The sequence below is a fragment of the Sorex fumeus genome, unplaced genomic scaffold (genome assembly GCF_029834395.1).
Source record: "Sorex fumeus unplaced genomic scaffold, SorFum_2.1 ptg000033l, whole genome shotgun sequence".
NCBI classification, from domain to species: domain Eukaryota; kingdom Metazoa; phylum Chordata; class Mammalia; order Eulipotyphla; family Soricidae; genus Sorex; species Sorex fumeus.
This window is the reverse complement of record NW_026606090.1, coordinates 16,088,011-16,107,475: the sequence shown is the minus strand read 5'-3', so window position 1 is coordinate 16,107,475 and position 19,465 is coordinate 16,088,011. Positions and strand designations below refer to the sequence as shown.

Below are 19,465 nucleotides of genomic sequence, written 5' to 3'. Positions count from 1 at the left end.
ACATAGTTTAGTAAACGGTGATGTTTTTCAGTTACATCACTGTTGTGATTCTAATAGTAATGTTGAATAGATTCACAAGTACAAAAACCATCCAGAAATCAAGGGCCTAGTAGAACTGTAAATGCAAATTACAAAGGATTACAAATTATAAAGGATTAAGACTTTATTTGTAGCATTCTTTGCAATATACTATGAACTGAAAAAAAGTGCATGTTTATCTTTTAAATACTATCAAACCCTATTTTTATAGCAGTGTCTATCTTATAAACAAAAGTAGCTGGCATTAAAAAATTAAAATTACCAAAATTATTAAATATAAACTATCAACAAGGAACATATCAAAGATTTTTGTGACCCACTATCAATAAATAACAATGAAAATCTATTTCCTGAAACAACTACAGTATTCTCTATGGCAAGGTGATCCACTGCTGTTATACCTTAGCACGTGTTTTCCCAGGCTGGGGGAGGGTGCCAGGGACTGCACCTAGGGCCTCAATCCCTTGAACTGTATATTTATCACTGGGCTATATCCCTGTTGTTTTTAATGGTACAATAGACAAAAACATATAGAACTTAAGTCCCTTTATTTTTTCCTTCATTGTTCTTTGGAAATTAACTGACAAAAAATTATCAGTGCTTCAAGATAATAGATATACTGGTTCTTAAAGAGTCTACCTGGATAAAAGAAAATAAGAGATAGAGGAGGAAAGTTTTTATTTTGGGCCTTGAAGGAAAAAAAGGAAAAAAGTCCAACCCTCAGTATAATTTCTTTGTAGTAGATCTCAGGGAAATGTATGCTTTTTACTACATCTCATTAAAGTAAATGGGAGAGTGGTCAATTTCCTCACAAGTAGGAAACAGGAAAACTGCCTTTTAAACAAGTTAAATAAAAATGATACTCATGAAAATATTTGAATGACTAGTGATTTGCCTAATATGAAAATATATAATCTACAGAGTAATTTAAGGTAACAAAAGAAAGAAATCCATGTTTCCAAAACTTAATCTGTGTTTTATCACAATTTCATATGTAAAGGAACAATAACCTGTACTCATTACATAAATGCACATATTTCTAAAACAAATATAAATACCTGTTCTGTTTGAAGTTGCTCCCGAAGCACCCTTACTAGCTCTTGGTTTTCTGGATGAATGTTTTGATGTGCATTTCTGATGAATAAAAAATAATGGTAAATGAACCAGTTTTCTTTCTCGACTAATTTTTAACCTAATTGTAACTTAAGTGTAACTATAACATATAACTGTACTCCATATTCCAGAACTACATATTCCAGGGTATTTTGTGGTTAGTTCTTCTGAAATTACTGATTATCAGCTAATTTCAGGTTATACTGGCAAATGATGAAATCCAGAGTCTTAGTAATTTAGGGATTTAATATAATTACAAGCATACAAATAATAGATTTAGTTCAAAAATTCCTTCAAAATAAGTAGTATGATTTTATATAGTATACAGGAAGTGTTCAATTGAACACTTTCCTATGGTATTCCTCACAATTTTTTTTTTTTCACCTATACAGGTCCTGGAACAGGGCCAGAGAGATTTGCTTTGCATTTGGCTGAATCTGGCCCTATCCCTGGCACTGCATTATAGTACCCTGAGCACCAAGCAGCGTCACTTCTTTTAAGCACAGAGCCAAGAATAGCTCCTGGGTACTGCTAAGTCTGGCCCATTATCCCTGCACCCTTATTCCCAAAAAACCATAAAAGGGGACAGAGAAAACCATAAATTACAAGTCTATAATACAGGAGCCAAGACCTAACACTACTAATCCTAACATTAATAACTAAAGCGGAGATTAAAAGGAATGAAATTAGCAGTCAATATAAAAGGACGGAATAAGATGAAGACAGAAAGGAGGAATAGTTGTCAAGTTAGTTGGGTGGAGGGAAAGATGTCTGAATCGCAGGTTAATTTTATTTGGCTACAGAATTTCTAAACTTAAAAATTATCTGTGTGTATTAAACGTGTTTTTCATTTAAGGCTTAATTTTTTAGTAGTTTGATTTCACAACTAAAAGAAACATATGGAGAATGATCCTAAATACCATCTCATTATCAACACCCCTGACCCGTCCTATGTCTGGCTTCTTTGGCTGAATATTTTGACATAGGTTTATTCATTCTGTTACTCAGAGAAATACTTTCTTGTTGTTGTTGTTGTTGTTGTTGTTGTTAAACTGCTGTGTGGTTTCCTTTTATAAATGCTCCATAATTCACCCATGATGGTTTGAGGCTCCTTACCTGCAATGGACAGTTTTGTGAGATATGTTACTGCTACTGTGAAGTAGCATGCATGCTCAATGAAACAGATAATGAATCAGCTGAGGATGTAAGGGAGGAAGAGACCAACAGAATGGGTACTCCTAGAGCCATTAAACCAACCACATCTGCTTCTCTCTGAACTTTGCTAAGCCAATAGAAATATCCTCATAATGTAAGTCACCTCTACTTAGGTTTTCTATTGTTTGCAAACCAAACGTCCTAACTGGCACATAATAAAAAATATAGTTTCAGATCCAGGCCACATGATACATTCCCCATGTAGACTTAACATTCCAGCCCACATGGGCCTCTCATGTTAGCCTCCTTTGTATCCACTCATTAACTGCATGTTCCTATAAACTACTCATTGTCTCATTTTTCTGTCTCTTTATCTGTAAACAAATAATATTTATCTTAAAAGAACCAAAGATAGGATCAAGACTTTGGATTAGTGTTAGAGCACATGCCGTGCATGTGCGAAGGCGACTTTGATCCCCAGCACTACAAAAAATAGAATATAATATACAATATATGTGTTAGAACTAAAAAATAAAATACTTATTTACATTCTTTAAACTTAACAGAATGAAGGTAAGAGTACAATCAATAAACCTGAAATGAGTCCCCATTATTACTCTCTCATATCAGTAGTAACTTAGTAGAGAGGGAGTTATTTGCCTTTTATAGAAACTCATGTAGAGCCAGTTTAATGGTAATATTTCTTTACCTGTGTGTCTGAAAAGCTACTTAATTCCTCCTTCAAATCTGAGAGATAACCCAGCTGGGTAGAGTTCTCTTGGTTAGAGGTCTTTTCCATCCAGCACTTTGTGTACAATTATGCCACATCCTTAGAGTTTCTAAAATATGCTGATAGTCTTGGGATTTCCCTCATATGTGAATATTTTTCTTTTGCTAATTTTAGGATTGTCTTTTTTTGTTGCCATTGTAGTTATAATACCTGATATACTTCTGTTTGAGTTAATTTTGTTTAGGACTCTGAGTTTAGTCATTTCGTCTGTCCTAATTTCTTTCTCAGCTTAGGGAAGTTTTCAGCTATTTCTTCAAATTAGACTTTTGCTGTTTTCCTTCTCTTCTCCTCCAACTCTTATAATACAAATTTGGTTCCCCTTGCTGCTGTCAATAGTTCTATTCTCATTCTCTCTCTCTCTCTCTCTCTCTCTCTCTCTCTCTCTCTCTCTCTCTCTCTCTCTCTCTCTCTCTCTCTCTCTCTCAGGTGTGGCCGGGAACACCCAGTTGTGCTCAGGGGAAATCCCTGGTTCTGTGCTCAGGAGTGACCTCTAGCATTCCTTGGGGAACTAAATATAGTGCTGGGGATTGAACAAGGATAGTGGAATACAAGGCAAGTGCCCTAACATCTGTTCTCTTCCACTCCCATGTAGCTCTTATGCTACCTTCATTGTTTCCACTTCTATCTTCCTTTTCTCTTAGTCTTTATGGAAGTTTTCTAGCACTTTAGCATTTTGCTCACTAATTTAGTTTATGGCTTTTTCTATTATGCTTTTTAGTCTCTTCTGAGTGGTTTGTTTGAACTTTTCTCAGACTTTCTGTTAAAGTTCATGGCCACTGATCTCATTTCAGCAATCATCTTTAGCAACTGTTGCTTTGGATTACTCTCAGAGAGGTTACAAGTCTATTGTTTTAGCAGTTCTTTCTTTCCAGTATGTTCTGACTCCTTATGCCTGGTGTTATAGGGGGCACCTGTGTACCGAGTTTGGGAAGGCCTGGCACTGACCAGGAATTCAAGATCACCTGCTTCCTAGCAGCCACTAGGCCCGGGTGGTTGAACAGGAGGCTGGAGCCTCACTACCACCTGGTACAGAGGAGATACACACTCCTGGCATGGAGTATGTCTTGCTAGGGATGGGTGGAACCCTCTGCAAGAATTTTCTCTCTTGGCTTCACCACTGTAAAGAGTGAGATTCAATTAAAATTAATTATCAAGATGGTTATCTACCAGTGATTCTGACTCCTTTTTATACATATCTGAATAGAACAAACACAGACTGAAAGTCAAGGTTGGAAGACAATCCTTTAAGGAAACAACTCCCTCAGAAAGGCCGGGGTGCCATACTCGTATCAGACAATATCAACTTCAGGCTCAAAAAGGTTGTAAGAGATAGTGACGGTGATTTCTTAATGATCAAGGGATCTGTACATTCGGAAAAAACTCTCTTTCCTAAACTGTCACTGTCACTGTCCTCCTGCTGTTCATCGATTTGCTTGAGCAGGCCCAGTAACGTCTCCATTTTTTGGGGACTTGTTGTTACTGTGTTTGGCATATTGAATATGTCATGGGTATTTGTCTACATTAAAAATAATAAAATTTGGGGCTGGAGCGAGAGCACAGCGGGTAGGGCGTTTGCCTTGCACGCAGCCAACATGGCCGACACAGGTTCGATTCCCAGCATCCCATATGGTCCTCCAAGCACTGCCAGGAGCAATTCCTGAGTGCATGAGCCAGGAGTAACCCCTGAGCATCGCCAGGTGTGACCCAGAAAGCAAAAAAATAAATAAAAATAAAATAAAATAAAATTTTTAAAAAACTGGAAAATAAACAAAAGGAGCCCAAACCAGGCAGGAGGAAGAAAATAAAACTTAGAGCAATAATTAAATGAACAACAGCAGTGAAGAGCCCTGGCAGGCACCACAATACTGAAGAATTCTCCAGGCCCCACACTGAGCTGGCATCACCAGGATGCCCCAGATGGAGCAGGTGCAGTTTCCCCGCCTACTCCAGATGTAATCCCGGTGACCATGAGCTTCTACAAGCATGGCTCTGGTATGTGGGTTTCAGGCTCAGTCTCCAAACCATGCTGGAATAGCTTCCTACAGAGATGTCTGTAGAACTGAACTATTTATAATTTAGAATCTCAGAAGCAAGCAGCCTCTTATTTAGGCCATGCAACTTTTCTTTATATGCAAAGTAAGCAAGGGAAAATAAATGATCTAGCATCTGCCCCTGGAGGGCAGGCTTGAATAGTGTTGGGAAAATCCAAGCAAAATATAATGCCCAAAAGTAGAGAGGGTGGGGCTGGAGCAATAGTACAGCAGGTGGGGCGTTTGCCTTGTATGTGGCCAACCTGGGTTCTATTCCCAGCATCCTATATGGTTCCCCGAGCACCACCAGGAGTGATTCCTGGGTGCATGAGCCAGGAGTGACTCCTGTGCATTGCCAGGTGTGACCCAAAATGCAAAAAAAAAAAAAAAAAAAAATCAGAGAGGGAGCATCTGGGCAATTTTCTTCCATAGAGGCAGGGTAAGGACTGAGATGGGGGGTGGTGGGGGAACAGGGGTTATTGGTGGTGGAAAATTTGCACTGTTGGAAGGACAGGTGATTGATCATTATATATATAACATTTTATATATATATATCTATCGATGTCATGAATATCAAACGCAAAAGTTTTGTAACTATATCTCATGGTGATTCAATAAAAAAAATTTTGAAAAATAGTAATAATAATTAAATGAACAATCCGAAATATTACTGAAACCAAGAACTGGTTCTTTGAAAAAATTAATAAGATAAGCCACTAGCAAGACTCACAAAGAGAGAAAGAATCCTAATTAACTGAATCAGAAGTGAAGGGGGAGCATCACAACGGATACCATAAAAATTCAACAGATCATCAGAGATTACTTTGAAAATCTTTATGCCATGAAACAAGAAAATATAGAAGAAATCGATAAATTTTTCGACTCCTATAAGCTCTCAAGGCTGAACAAAGAAGATATGGACAGACAAATTACTATTATGGAAATTGAAATGATAATCAAAAGTTTCGCTGATATCACCGGGAGGTCCCAGATGGGGTAGGTGCTGTCTCCCCACCTTCTCCAGATGGAATCCCGGCGACCATGAGCTTCTACAGCATGGCTCCATATGTGAGTACCAGGACTATTTTCCAAACCGTGTGGCTGCTTATGAGGTCACGCCACATTTCCTGATATGCAAAGTGATCAATGGAAAGTAAATGATCTAGCATTTGTTCTTGAAAGATAGGCTTGAATGTTGGTGGGGAAATCTGAGCAAAATATAATGCCCAATTGAAATGCATCTGGACTGTGCATTTAACTACGGTGCTATGCCGCTCTGGGAGAAGGGTGTCTGTCCCTCCGCTTGCCCCCTCCCACCCCTTCCGGTGGTGGCATGGTGGCCTGCATCTTTTAGAGCCTAAATGAACAGTCAATTATGAGACTGCATTGACGAGGCACGTGGGGCCACTTGGGATGGGGGGGGTGGAATCGGCCCTGCTCCCCACCATGACAATGCCCCAGGTTGCCACCCTCAAACACCTCCTCCAGCTTCTGAACGACCATGATCCCAGAAGCACACAAACCAATCTCAGAACCTATGGGCTTTTGGCAGTAATCCCTCTAGGCTTATTACTAAAATATCAGAAATCCAAATTTGCATGGCCGCTATTGCAGCCACATGACATCATATGCTCTTCATAATCAGCATTAGAAAACAAATTATCTAATGCTATCTTTTTTGGCAGGTCTGAATGTTGGGGTAAATTCCAAATAATATTGTTGGGTCTTCTGTCATTATATTGAATGTGATCAATGTAGAGAGAGAGAGAGAATAAAGTGGAAATCTGCCACACAGGCAGGGGGGGTGCGTGGGAGAGGGGGGTATACGGGGTTCTTGGTGGTGGAAAATGTGTACTGGTGAAGGAACGGGTGTTTGATCATCCGATCAAGACTTAAACTGAAAGGCTTTGTGACTGTTCTCATGGTGATTCAATATGTAAAATAAAATAAAATTTAAAAAGTTTCCCCAAAACACAAAAGTCCAGGTCCAGATAAATTCATTATTAATTTGTTCAAACCTTTACAGAAGAGCTTTTGCCAATCCTTTTCAGGCTCTTTCATGAAATCAAAGAAACAAACACTCCCAGTTTCTATGAATCAAATATTATTCTGACACCAAAAGTAGACAAAAGCACCAAACATACATACAAAAATAATTACAAATTGATAACCCTGATGAACACAGACTCAAAGATCCTCAGCAAAATACTAGCAAATTGAATCTAACAAATCATCAAAAAGATCAGACATGATGACTAAGGAGGATTCATTCTGGGGATGCAAGGATGGTTTAACAAATACAAGTCAATAAATATAATACACTATATCAACACAGAAAGAATAAAAACCATCTGATCAGAAGACAATAGATGCAGATAAAGCATTTGATGAGACCCAGCATCCATTCATGATAAAAAGCTTTTGATAAAATGGAAATTGAGAGAACTCTCCTCAACATAGTCAAAACCATTTACCAGTCTCACAGCAACCATAAGACACAGTGGAGAAAAACTAAAAGCCTTCCCTCTAAAATCTGGCACAAGACAAGGTTGCCCACTCTCATACTTCTATTCAGTATAGTAGTAGCAGTAACTGCCATAACAATCAGACAAGAAAAAGGAGTCAGGTTCTCATTCACTATTTGCAGTTGATATTTTACTTAGAAAATTCTGAAAACTTATTTTAAAACTCCTAGAAATAACAGATTTGTAAAGTGACAGGCTATAAAATTTACATGCAAAGTTCCATGATTTCCTATATGCAAATAATTAAATAGGAGAGAAGAGAGAGAGAAATTTAAAATCATTCCAATCACAATAATGCCTCAGAAAATCAGGCAATCAAGTACCTATGAATCAGCCTAATTGGTTTAAGTATTATTTCTGGCCTTTAGTATTATTTTACTATTAAGCTTTTAAGAATTATTTTATTGGTTGTGCCAAGGTTCAAACCCAGGGCCTCATACACTGACTTACATCCCAGCCCAACAGTAACTTTTTTTTGTTTTTTGAGCCACACGCAGTAGTGTTCAGGGGTTATTCCTGGCACTGCTTACTGGACCATATGTGGTGGTAGGGATCAAACGCATGCAGGGCAAGCACCCTGCCTACTGTACTATCTCTCTGGTCTTAATAAATTTAATTTAAACCTTAATTCCCTTTTAGACAAAAACCCAGGCTTCAGGTTTTTTTCGCACATAAAGTCAAAGTTTTTTATACTTACCTATAAAAGTTGATGGACTTTCCTGCAAGTTGATGGACTCAATTATGACAATTACACTTTTTTACTCTGATACTCAGACTGTGTTGTAATTTTGTTCAAATTATAAGTACTTTTTAAATTCATCTGATAAGACAGTTGAAGACAAGAAAAACACATGGTGATGAAAAACAAAAATCCTTAGTAAATATATACAATCACAGAAATCTGTTACTTGCCATTAATATATATATATTACCAGAAGCAGTTAAGAAATCAGTTATTATTTTAATCCTTTCCTCCTTTAATCTCACCTGAAAAGTACATATACCAGGGTAGCAATCAAAGCAAAACTGACCACAACTGCCACAAGTACTTGGTCACTGACTCCTTCTATAACTGAATCATCATCCAGTTTCAAACTCTGAACTTCAACTTGGTATCTGGCCATTCCAGGTCTAAAAGATAAAAGAAAAAGATCAAGTTATAAATGATAGTGAAAAAAACCTAAAATACATGAATAAAAACAATATAACTGACTTCTGTTAGCATTAAAAACACAAATGAAAACCCCTCAACACTCAGAGCAGACAAAAAGCTGAATAGTACAGGCAAAACTTAATTTAACTTGGGTCATTTCTTCAACTCGTAAAAATATGCAAAACTTAAATGTTTCCCCAGATTTATCTGATATAACCAATAAAAAAATTCTCTTATCAGTAAATTCTCATATATGATCAATCGCTTTGAAGAATAAACATTGCTGCTTTTATTCCATGTTTTGGTTTGTGTGTTCTTGGTTTACATATTGTTAGAGGTAAAGATAAAGGTAAAGGCCCCCCCGTTGATCGTCGATTTGCTCGAGCGGGCCCAGTAACATCTCCATTGGAGACTTTGTTGTTACTGTGTCTGGCATATTGATTACTCTCGGTAGCTTGCCGGGCTCTCCGAGAGGGGCGGAGGAATCGAATTCGGGTTGGCCATGTTGGCCGCTTGTAAGGCGAACGCCCTACCCACTGTGCTATGTTAACTAGTACTTCCCACTGACTTTATTTTGGTTATTCCTGAACTTCTGATGCTTCTGATGTTGTAGTGTTCACTTAAAGTAGGTTAAGTGCTCATATAAATAAAACTTTAATGAGGATTAAGTTCTTTAAAGTTTTTCAGACGTTATTTTAGGGACTTCAAAATTCTATTTCCTTTAAGAAAAGAAAAACACTGTAAATTATCTACAAGTTACTATAATTTCTTATTTTGTGTAATTTAAAATTTTCCTCAAACTCTTTGTAAAAAGGTATTTCTCATGCCCAACTGTTCTTTTCTTTTTGTGTATTTTGTTTTGGGGCCAAACCCTGGGGTGCTCAGAGGTTACTCCTGGCTTTGCGCTCAGGAATATACTCTTGGTGATGTTCAGGGAACCACTGGAATGTTGAGGATGAAACCCAGGTTATCCATGTACAAGGCCTGTCCACTGTACTATCACTTTGGCCCAACTGTTTCCTTACTTGAATGCCAAACAATTCTTTTATTTTTTTTTAATTTTTAATTTTTTTAATTAGTGAGACACCATGAGGTACAGTTGTAGACTTACAAACTTTCGTGCTTAGATTTCAGTTATACTATGATCAAGAACCCATCCCTCCACCAGTGCCCATTCTACACCACCAATGAACCCAGTAGCCCTCTCACCCCCCCACCCCGCCCACCTCTGTGGCAGGGCATTCCCTTTTGCTCTCTCTTTCCTTTAGGGTGTTGTGGTTTGCAATAGAGGTATTGAGTGGCCATCGTTTTCGGTCAATATACTTTCAGCACACATCTCCCATCCTGGGCAGGTCCTCCAAACACCCTTTATTTGGTGTTCCTTTCTCTATCTGAGCTGCCTTTTCCCCTAGAACGTGCTGCCGGCTTCCAAGCTGTGGAGCAGACCTCCTGGTACTTATCTCAACTATTCTTGGGTGTTCGTCTCCCATTCTGTTACTCTATATTCCCCAGATGAGTGCAGTCTTTGTCTGTCCCTCTCTTTCTGATTCATTTCATTTAGCAAGATACTTTCCAGGTAGAACGACTTGTATGCAAATTTCATGACTTCATCTTTTATAACAGCTGCATAGTATTCCATTGTATAGATGTACCAAAGTTTCTTTAACCAGTCATCTGTTCTTGGGCACTTGGGTTTTTTCCAAATTTTGGCTATTGTGAACAGTGCAGCAATGAACATAGGAGTGCAGATGTCATTTCGACTATACTTTTTTGCCTCTCCGGGATATATTCCCAGGAGTGGTATTGCTGGGTCAAATGGGAGCTCATTTTTAATTTTTTGGAAATCATTCATACTATTTTCCAAATTGATAGCACAGCAATAGGGCGTTTGCCTTGCATGTGGCCAGCCCAGCTGACCCGGATTCAATTCCTCTGTCCCTCTTGGAGAGCTGGGCAAGCTATCGAAAGTATCTCGATATGCCAAACACAGTAACAAGAAGTCTCACAATGGAGACATTACTGGGCCTGCTTGAGCAAATTGATGAACAGGAGGACAGTGCTACTATTTTCCAAAAGGGGTGAACCAGTTGTAATGCCAAACAATTCTTCAAGCAAATAAGACTTGAAGACATGACTCTTCTCTATCATAATACTCCATGTGTTATAAAATCTGTCATTTATGGATAAGGAAGAAATAAATGATAGACATATGTATGACTATATATAGTAAATATCCCTGTATTACCTAGCAATAGTAGCATCTAATAAAAGTTTAAATAAGACTGACTTCCAGTGTTCATAATTTAAGAAGCAGAAGACATTTAGCTATAAACATTTTTATCTATACGAAGGCTACTTGAACTAATGAAAATCCTAATGCTTTAAAAGCAATTAGCCTCACCTGGAACTAAGCTCAGCTTATAGGTCAGAATTCTTTGAATTGCCTGGGATATGGAATCACTCTGAGCTTGCATTTCCTTATGAAGATAAAATGGATATGAAACTGTCCTTTAAACTGCACTTCCCACATATTTAGACAAATATTGGTAATTCCCAATTTCTATAGTTATGAGAAGAGATAGCCCAAACACAGTTATCCAAATAACAGGTAATTGTTTCAAGAGAGTAAAATGTAGTCTTTCAAGACACAGAAAAAGGAAATGTTAAATTAAATGTGAGACTGTTAATAATTTAGATTAAAGGTGAAGAACATGGCTCAGCTTGTAGTACAGGCCTTCTCTGTGTGAGGCCCTTGGTTCAGTCCTTGGGATTACAGATTCCTCACCCAGCCTCACTTGGAGTATCTTCTGCAACTAAGAAAACAACAAAATAAAATAGAATGATTTATTTATAGAACTTACTGTACTAAAAGTCTATCCATTGTCAGATGAGTTTGGCCGACCCGAGTTCTATTCCTCCGCCCCTCTCGGAGAGCCCGGCAAGCTACCAAGAGTATTCGATATGCCAGACACAGTAACAACAAAGTCTCCAATGGAGACGTTACTGGGCCCGCTCGAGCAAATCGACGATCAACGGGAGGGCCTTTAGGAGGGATAACTGAGTATAATTATATCTTTAAAAAGTTTCTGAACCTGATGCTAGTAAGAAAATAACATACTCTTTCAAGGAGACCCCATCAAAGACAGCTTTCATATGCTGTATGCAGAGCAATAGTTTTGTCTATCAGGAACTTTCTAATGACAGGTTTCAAATATCCATTATTAAGGTCCACACTGGGAAACTCAGATACAAATTAAATTGTCAGATACAATTTAATAAAAACTTCATTTTTATTAAAAAGAACAGTCAACTTATATTGAAGAGCCTCAAATTACCTAAAATGAGTCATGTGGTCAATTTAGACTTTTATTTCATCAGACTTCCTCTTTTTAAATTAGAGATGCTATGACTGTGTCAAAAATCCTCAAGGTTATGAGAAATACTTGCCACTCTTCATAACCAAAATGTTATTCCCTGTGTCAGAATCTGTAGCCTTCAATTACTAAGTCTACTTACTTCAGAGTTGTGAGAATTTTCTGCTATGCATAGGCAGTTTACTACTTTCTAGTACTACTTCCTACTATTTTGGTGATATTTTTTGTTTCTTTCAGGTGTAATGGTGGAAATGTGACTAAATCCTACTATACAAAATTATATGTGTATATATTACAATTAACAGTTCTCAGTTAATGTCATCAACAGGTTCTTAGAAACCATGACGTTAAGTGAGACTACATAATGAAACCAATTTTATCATTAGCTAATTGATATAAATAAGAGTTTTAAACTCCCTGTGGCATATTTGTGACCACAAAACCCAGTCAACTTAATGAAGGAACTTTCTAATGAAGGAACTTTCTAATGACTTTCAAACACTTCTAAAGTTAAATTATTTGCATTCTATCATTTTCATCCCACTTTTTCCAGTTCAGAGCTATGTGTGACTAAATTTTATCTTGACAGCTCTGAGCTCAAGGTGAGCACCAACCTTGAACAGGATGCTCTTCATCACAAAACACACTCATACCCACACTTGTTCCAACTAGAACAATTTAGATAGACCAGTGAAACTTAAGTGTCTATCTTTGGGCTGTGGGAGAAATTGATATCCTGGAGAATACCCATGCAGATCTAGGAAGAATGGGGGAACTCCGTGCACAGTGGTTCAGGCAGGGGATCTTCCCCCCCCCCCCTTCCCCGCATGGTTACAGTAAAACAAAACAGAACAAAATATATGGCAGCATGCATTCACCATTTACACAACTGCATCCTCAAGATACTACCTCATACACTTCCAATAATTCAGAGACTTCCCCCCAAACTTTAATACATGATCGTGTCATTTGTATTACTTCACAGCAAAAGTTCCCAATGCTGTTGAAATGTTACTTATTTCCACAAATTCTGGAAAAACAAAACAAACAAAAAAATTTTAATGGTCTTACAACTGAAAGAAGAAAGGAGGGAGGGACTGCTGATAAATTTCTGGAAGAAACAGAAAGGTCATTTGCAGTTTCCTGGTGTGGATAGCCTTAAATCCAGGCTTCTTAAATGGAGAACTACTGATGGCATCTGACCTATATGTTGGAACCTTAAAAATTTCAACTTCTAACATTAGTTTTTCTCTTATAATCACGTTTTTGAAAATGAGCTATAGGGGACAGAAGATAGTCTAGAGGTTAGTTTGATTCCTGGCGCCACATGGTTCCCTCACATCACTGAGTACAGCCCTCAAGGCTTCCAAGCCCCAACACCATGTCGCACTACATTGAAATGACTGGCAAGATACACCAGTGGGGTCCTATCCCCACCCCACTATTTTAAAATTAAAAGCTGTAGGTCACGGTCACAGTCCTCCCGTTATTCATCGATTTGCTCGAGCAGGCCCAGTAACATCTCCATCGTGAGACTTGTTACTGTGTTTGGCATAGCGAGTAAGTCACAGGTAGCTTGCCAGGCTTTGCCGTGTGGGCGAGATATTCTCTGTAGCTTGCCAGGCTCTCCGGGAGGGGCGGAGGAATCAAACTCGGGTAGGCCATGTTGGCTGCGTGCAAGGCAAATGCCCTATCCGCTGTGCTATTGCTCCAGCCCAAAAGCTGTAGGAGTAATCAAAAATTTCTAACACCATGTAACTTTGGTAAGAGACCAATCTGAGATGACAGGTAATATATAATTTTTTTAATTGAAGATATGACATAGTTTCTAAACAGTGCTGGGGGCCAGAGCCATAATACAGTGGGTAAAGCTTTTGCCTTGCATGCGGCCAACCAGCTTCTATTCCCTGCACCCCACATGGTGCCTGAGCCTGCCATGAGTGATCCCTGAATATAGAGCCAGGAGTAAGCCCTGAGCACCACCAGAAAAAAAGAAAAATAAAATAATAAAAATAAACCAGTGCCTTTATCCCATACCCCAGGTTCTCAAGTCAAATCCAAGCATTGTGGCTTAAACTTGTAATAGCCTGGGAGTTCAGTTTTAATTCTGCTATAATGCGACCTCAATCTCTTAGAATCTCTCAATCTCTGCAAAATGTAAAAGCTCGACTTAAGCATTTCATAAGTTCCTTCCACCACTACATATTTCTGATTAAATTTTCTGGAATAGAAAAAAAAAACTGAAAGGTCAGGAAAGGTATAAATACAAAGGTTAGAAGCAGGGAACAGGACAGGGAGAGAAGACCTTCATCTTTACCAAGATATAGCTCAAGTTAATTGTTTTTGTGTATTTAATAATAAAATTGAAATGCAGAACTCACTTCCTTCCTTGAGATTAAAAATGGCTTCAGTTCTAAAAGTTCTAAAAACATCTCCACTCCCAATCTTACTTAACAACCTAGTCACACTATTTCCTAATGGACCTTCTGAAGATCTCAATGAAGGACACTGCAAAGTGCCCACACTGACCTCAGAGCCTAGGTAGGGCAGTCATATATAGGGAACATGACATGCTATAGAGACCACTAAATGTTACCTACATGAACCCTAAAAGCAAGGTTCTATTACATGTAAAGAACTAAGGGCTTAAGAAATAGTTCATGGGGCTGGAGCGATAGCAGTGGGTAGGGCGTTTGCCTCACACGAGGCCAACCCAGGTTCAATTCCCAGCATCCCTGAGCACCACCAGGAGTAATTACTGAGTGCAGAGCCAGGAGTGTGCCTGAGCATTGCCGGGTGTGACCCAAAAATAAAAAAAAAAAGAAAGAGTTCAGGGGCCAAGACACTTGCACATGGTCTCCTCGGTGCCACTGAAAGTCACCCTGGAGCACAGAGCCAGGAGTCCTGGCACCTCTCTGAATAGTAAGAAAATAGAATATCTAATCTAAGTCATAAACTACTGCCAAATGTGGAAAAGTTACTAGTATTGTTTTTAATTATTTGAGATTTATGGAAACAATGTCTTCCTCGGAGATGCTCTACATAGCACCTCTAAACTTTAATCAAAGTTTTAGTATTTACTTCCTGGAATAAATTTGGGGGCACTTTATCCAAGATACTACCATTTGTGTTTTACTTGAATCAAATAAAAACTAGATGTAGCCTCCAACTAGAATTAGAGAGATCCTAAAACAAGAACCACTCACCTCTCCTTGATCCTTTCCAGATCTTTCAGAAGGAAAAAAAAACCCAAAAGCATAAAAGCAAAATACAAGAAATTCCAGAACTTCCAAAATAAAAACTCAAAGACTTCTACCTATTTATGTAAAATACTTGGTAAACACTATCAACATTTACATCAAGAGGTTTTTAGTATAATTTCCATCATTAAGGGTAGTTGGTGCTACAAAATTAAACATCAAGAATACCATTATATCGTTAAGTGTCAAGCTTGGAAAAAGAGGTTTAGATCAACAATGGTAATGCTCTGAAAACCTGAGCAGCTGGATTAGAGGTGCTCATTATGTCAGAGCCCCTTCAAAAATGGCTAGCATCTACTCCACATCCACAGGCAAGTGGTACCTCAAGGGTAAGTCAGTGTAACATGTACTTACCAACTTCAGATACCTCACAAGGATAATAGTCACTTAGAGTATTAGGGATTCTACAAAAACAGCTAACATGGAATGTAGGAACTCTGGTTTGACAAAGATCCAGAGGCAACAAAGTTGGGTGAGATACATACTTATCAATGGGGGGAGGTGTATTTGGGGGCCACACCCAGCAGTGCTCAGGGTTTACTTACTTCTGGCTTTGAGCTCAGGGATCACTCCTGAGGAGCTTTGATGAGATGTCATCAAACTAACTTGCTGGACAGTCTCTCTGGTGCTATCCTTATTTTTTAAAGGGTTCTCTATCTTAGTGTGAGAATGTTTGAAGAAAAATCACTAAGACTCCAGTTAAGATTATTTTTATATTTACAAAATAATCAGACGTGAACCGTTAACTAGTATTGTGAAAGGCACCCTTAAAAACTCAATCGTCTCTTCAGTTTTGAACTCTCAATGATAAAACCTGACCTTGATGGGGAAAAGGGATGGAAAGAAGGGCTCCAGGAACTGCAAACGAAAGCTAAGTATGTGACTTGGGAGGAAATTAACTTTGAGCATCACAAAAAAATTTTAATCACGATCTGCTAAAATTATGTTAACCCTATAACCTAACAAATCTCATGCATGTATCCTAAACAGTCTCATAAACATCCACATATAAGAATGCTTATGGAAAAAAAAGTATAAGCATTGTTCTTAGTAGCCCCATAACTGTCAAGCAGAAAGGATACCAGATGTCACCAGCACACAGTGGAATACTAGATAGTAATGAAAACGAACTAGATTGCCCAATTTAATACTGAAAGCTACTAAATAACACGAATCCCCTCACAATCGTTCAACGGGCAAAGTCTACTATAGTCTTCAGACAGGCAGAACATGGGCCTAAAGCGACAAGGAAAAGCAGCGGTCACCGAAGTGCCTGGGAGGGAGGGTGGTGGCCCTGCTGAGGGGTCCGCGTCGCTGCTCCGCTCTAGTCTCGGCGTGGGGCTGTCCCTTCCCCGCGCGTGTGCGCTGCGCGGCGCCTCACGCCGTCCTGCTCCCGGCTCTCCACAGGCCGGCGTCCGCGGGCCGCCCTCCCCGCGACCCCCGCGCGGCCGCCGTGTGGGAGGGGGCGTACCTCTCCGCAGCCGAGGCTACTCGCCGGGCCGGACACGGGAGCCGGGACCAGTTCCGGGGCCGCCCCCGCCCCTCCCCGCAGCCACTCGCTGGCTCTGGTAATTTGGAGGGCGGCGCGGGCGCACGCGCACCGCCTGGCTTCCGCGAGGACCCGCCGCCGCCGAGGCCAGGCGCGCGCGCCGCGACACGCAGAGGGCCGGGACCGGGCACGCGCGCGGCGAGGAGGCGTGGCCGGGGCCGCGAGTCTGCGCAGTGGCTGTCGGGAGGAGGCTGTGGGGCGGGGGGCCAGGCCGGGGGCGAGCGCGGCGGGGAGGCGTGGCCTGGGGCGCGAGTCTGCGCAGTGGCTGTCCGTAGGAGACGGTGGGGAGGACGGAGACGAGGGGCGGTGGGCGGGGCTGGGGGCGCGCGCGCGCGAGTTTGCGCAGTAACTTTCGGGAGGAGGCTGTGAAGGGCTGGGGACAGAGACGCGCGCGGCGGGAAGGCGTGGCCCGGAGCATGAGTCTGCGCAGTGGCCCTCGGAGGAGGGGGGAGAGGAGGGGCGAGAGGGGGCGGGGCCGGAGCCGGAGACGCGGCTGGAGACGCGGCCGGGCGCGCGCGCGCGTCCCCGAGTGAAAGGAGAAGGAGGGGCCCGGGGTGACGGTGCGGGCGGCCGGCAGTGCTGGGGCGAGAGTCGGCGGCCCGGGGTCGGAGCGCTGCGCGGACCTCAGCGCGGTTTCCGGCGGGCGGGCAGGCGCCGCCGAGCCCCGCGGGGAAGATGTTCAGCGTGGAGTCGGTGGAGCGGGTGGAGCTGTGCGAGAGCCTCCTCACTTGGGTACGTGTGCCCGGCTCGGAGGGACCCTCTCCTCAGGCCGTCCGCCGTCACATCCGGGCGGCCGGGCCGCGCCCCGAGAGGACACCGCCGGCCGCTGTGGAGGGCTCTGGGCCCGGGACACCGCGACGGCGCGCGACCCGGACGGCGCTCGGACCCGGGGCCGACGCCGGCGCCTTTGTTGTGACGTCCGCGGAGGATGAGGCTTTCCGTGGAGCGGGCAGGGCAGGACGCGGCAGGCGGGGGGGCAGGCGCGCCAGGCGAGGAGAGAGTCGATGCGGTGCAGGTGCTTATTAAGGCGGCGAGGCCGGACGGCCGCCGCCGGAGTCGGTGAGGGAGCCCGAGCCCGGGTGCCGAGCCTCCGTGATCACATCGTACGCGAATACGGGTCAAATTCTGATGCCAGCGATCGTGCCTTTAAGAGCAGGACAAAAACGCTTGTTTCATTAGTTGGTTTTATTTTTCAGACTTTGGGGTGTGTGTGTGTGAGAGAGAAGCAGAGAGAGAGAGAGAGAGAAGTTTGCAGACACGATTTTCTCAAACTGGTGTGTGTATGTTCTGCAGAGCCATAGGATAAAACTAGTGATTTTTGTGGGAGGAGGGGATTGTTGCTCATTGCTGGAAACGCTAAATGTCATTTCTAGAATCTTATTCGTCTTTAGAGGTGGCAGCAGTGCTTGTATTAATTTCAAAGGTAAAACCGATGTCCAAGAAATTCTTGTTAGCAGCTACAAGTTCAGATCCCTGGAATGGAGATGTCATTCCTGAGGGCAGGAACGATTTAGAGTTTTGCCTTAGGTTGGTTGTAAAAGAGGCGATGACAGTAGTCTGGTATCTTCATAACTAATGTCATGAATCAAATTTTGTCTTCCGAAACAACATATACAGTGATAGAACTTGAAATAATTCTGTAACTTTTATGTTAGGCCACTGGTGGGGTTTCAGAAAGTTTGCAATAGCATTTAGTTTACTTAGGACTCACATTGCAGTTAGTTCCTTCCACCCTGTTACACAGAAATAGGACAGGGATGAAGGAGTTAATTGAATCGGAAGTAGGACTGCAATTGTTTAAAATGTAGTAAAAGTCATGCAAACAAAACGGAATATATGAGCATCTGCAGAAAGGTGACTCTTGATAGTTTCTTGAGAAACGTTATAGGAAGTTTGAAGGGATCCTGACTGAAGCAGGCAGCATGGGAGAATCAGTTTAGAGTAAGATAAAATGTCAAGAAAGCAGACAATCCCAATTATCATCTTGTAGAGACCAAGTAATATGGCTTTATAGAAAAGACTTTTTTGAAATGTCACTGAAAGAATCATCAAGGAAAAATTCTGGTTGATAAGATTAGAGATTATCAGTGACAGAACTGGAGAGCAGAGTCCAGAGAGAGTTGTACAATTCTGAGATTTGGAAACATTTAAAAACCTTGTGCAGTGAAATGTTTCAGATTGAAATTGAGTTTAAATAGTGGATTTGTTCTCTTGTAGTTATCCATTGAAAAAGTAGAATAAATGTTCGTGTGGAATTAATTTTTTGCACAATTAATAAAAATGATTAAGGCACCACAATTTACAAAGTTATTCATAGTTGCATTTCAGGCATGCACTCTTCCAACATCAATCCCATCAGCAGCCTCAACATTTTTCCACCACTGTCCCCAGTTTCCCTCCCACCTTCCAGCCTGCCTCATTGACAAGCATGTTTTAAAATTAGATTGCTATAGTTTAGACCTCAAAGTTTCAGTTTT

The 19,465-nt window shown here is 41.1% G+C and overlaps 2 protein-coding genes across 9 annotated transcripts in view; one reads left to right on the top strand and one right to left on the bottom strand.

Moving 5' to 3' along the window:
• Positions 1-17,056, bottom strand: part of RNF170 (ring finger protein 170) — a 36,274-nt gene extending 19,218 nt beyond the window's left edge. For 2 of the 7 annotated variants that reach the window (XM_056116877.1, XM_056116879.1), the window contains exons 1-3: positions 8,640-8,771; positions 8,350-8,472; positions 1,098-1,173 (exon numbers count right to left, since the gene is read on the bottom strand). Coding sequence is in view for 3 of the 7 variants with exons in the window: in XM_056116874.1 (XP_055972849.1) it covers positions 1,098-1,173; positions 8,640-8,776 (213 nt within the window). In the remaining 4 variants the exon portion in view is untranslated. Of the gene's footprint in view, positions 1-1,097; positions 1,174-8,349; positions 8,473-8,639; positions 8,786-13,250; positions 13,283-16,704; positions 16,815-16,910 lie in introns of those variants that run through there. The other 5 variants (XM_056116876.1, XM_056116878.1, XM_056116874.1 and 2 more) reach the window with 4 other exon arrangements.
• Positions 17,057-17,538: 482 nt separating this feature from the next.
• The window catches only part of HOOK3 (hook microtubule tethering protein 3), a 93,055-nt gene continuing 91,128 nt past the window's right edge, over positions 17,539-19,465 (top strand). For both annotated transcript variants that reach the window (XM_056116869.1, XM_056116868.1), the window contains exon 1: positions 17,539-17,720. In XM_056116869.1, the coding sequence (XP_055972844.1) occupies positions 17,664-17,720 (57 nt within the window). In that variant the 5' untranslated portion in view covers positions 17,539-17,663. The remainder of the gene's footprint in view (positions 17,721-19,465) is intronic.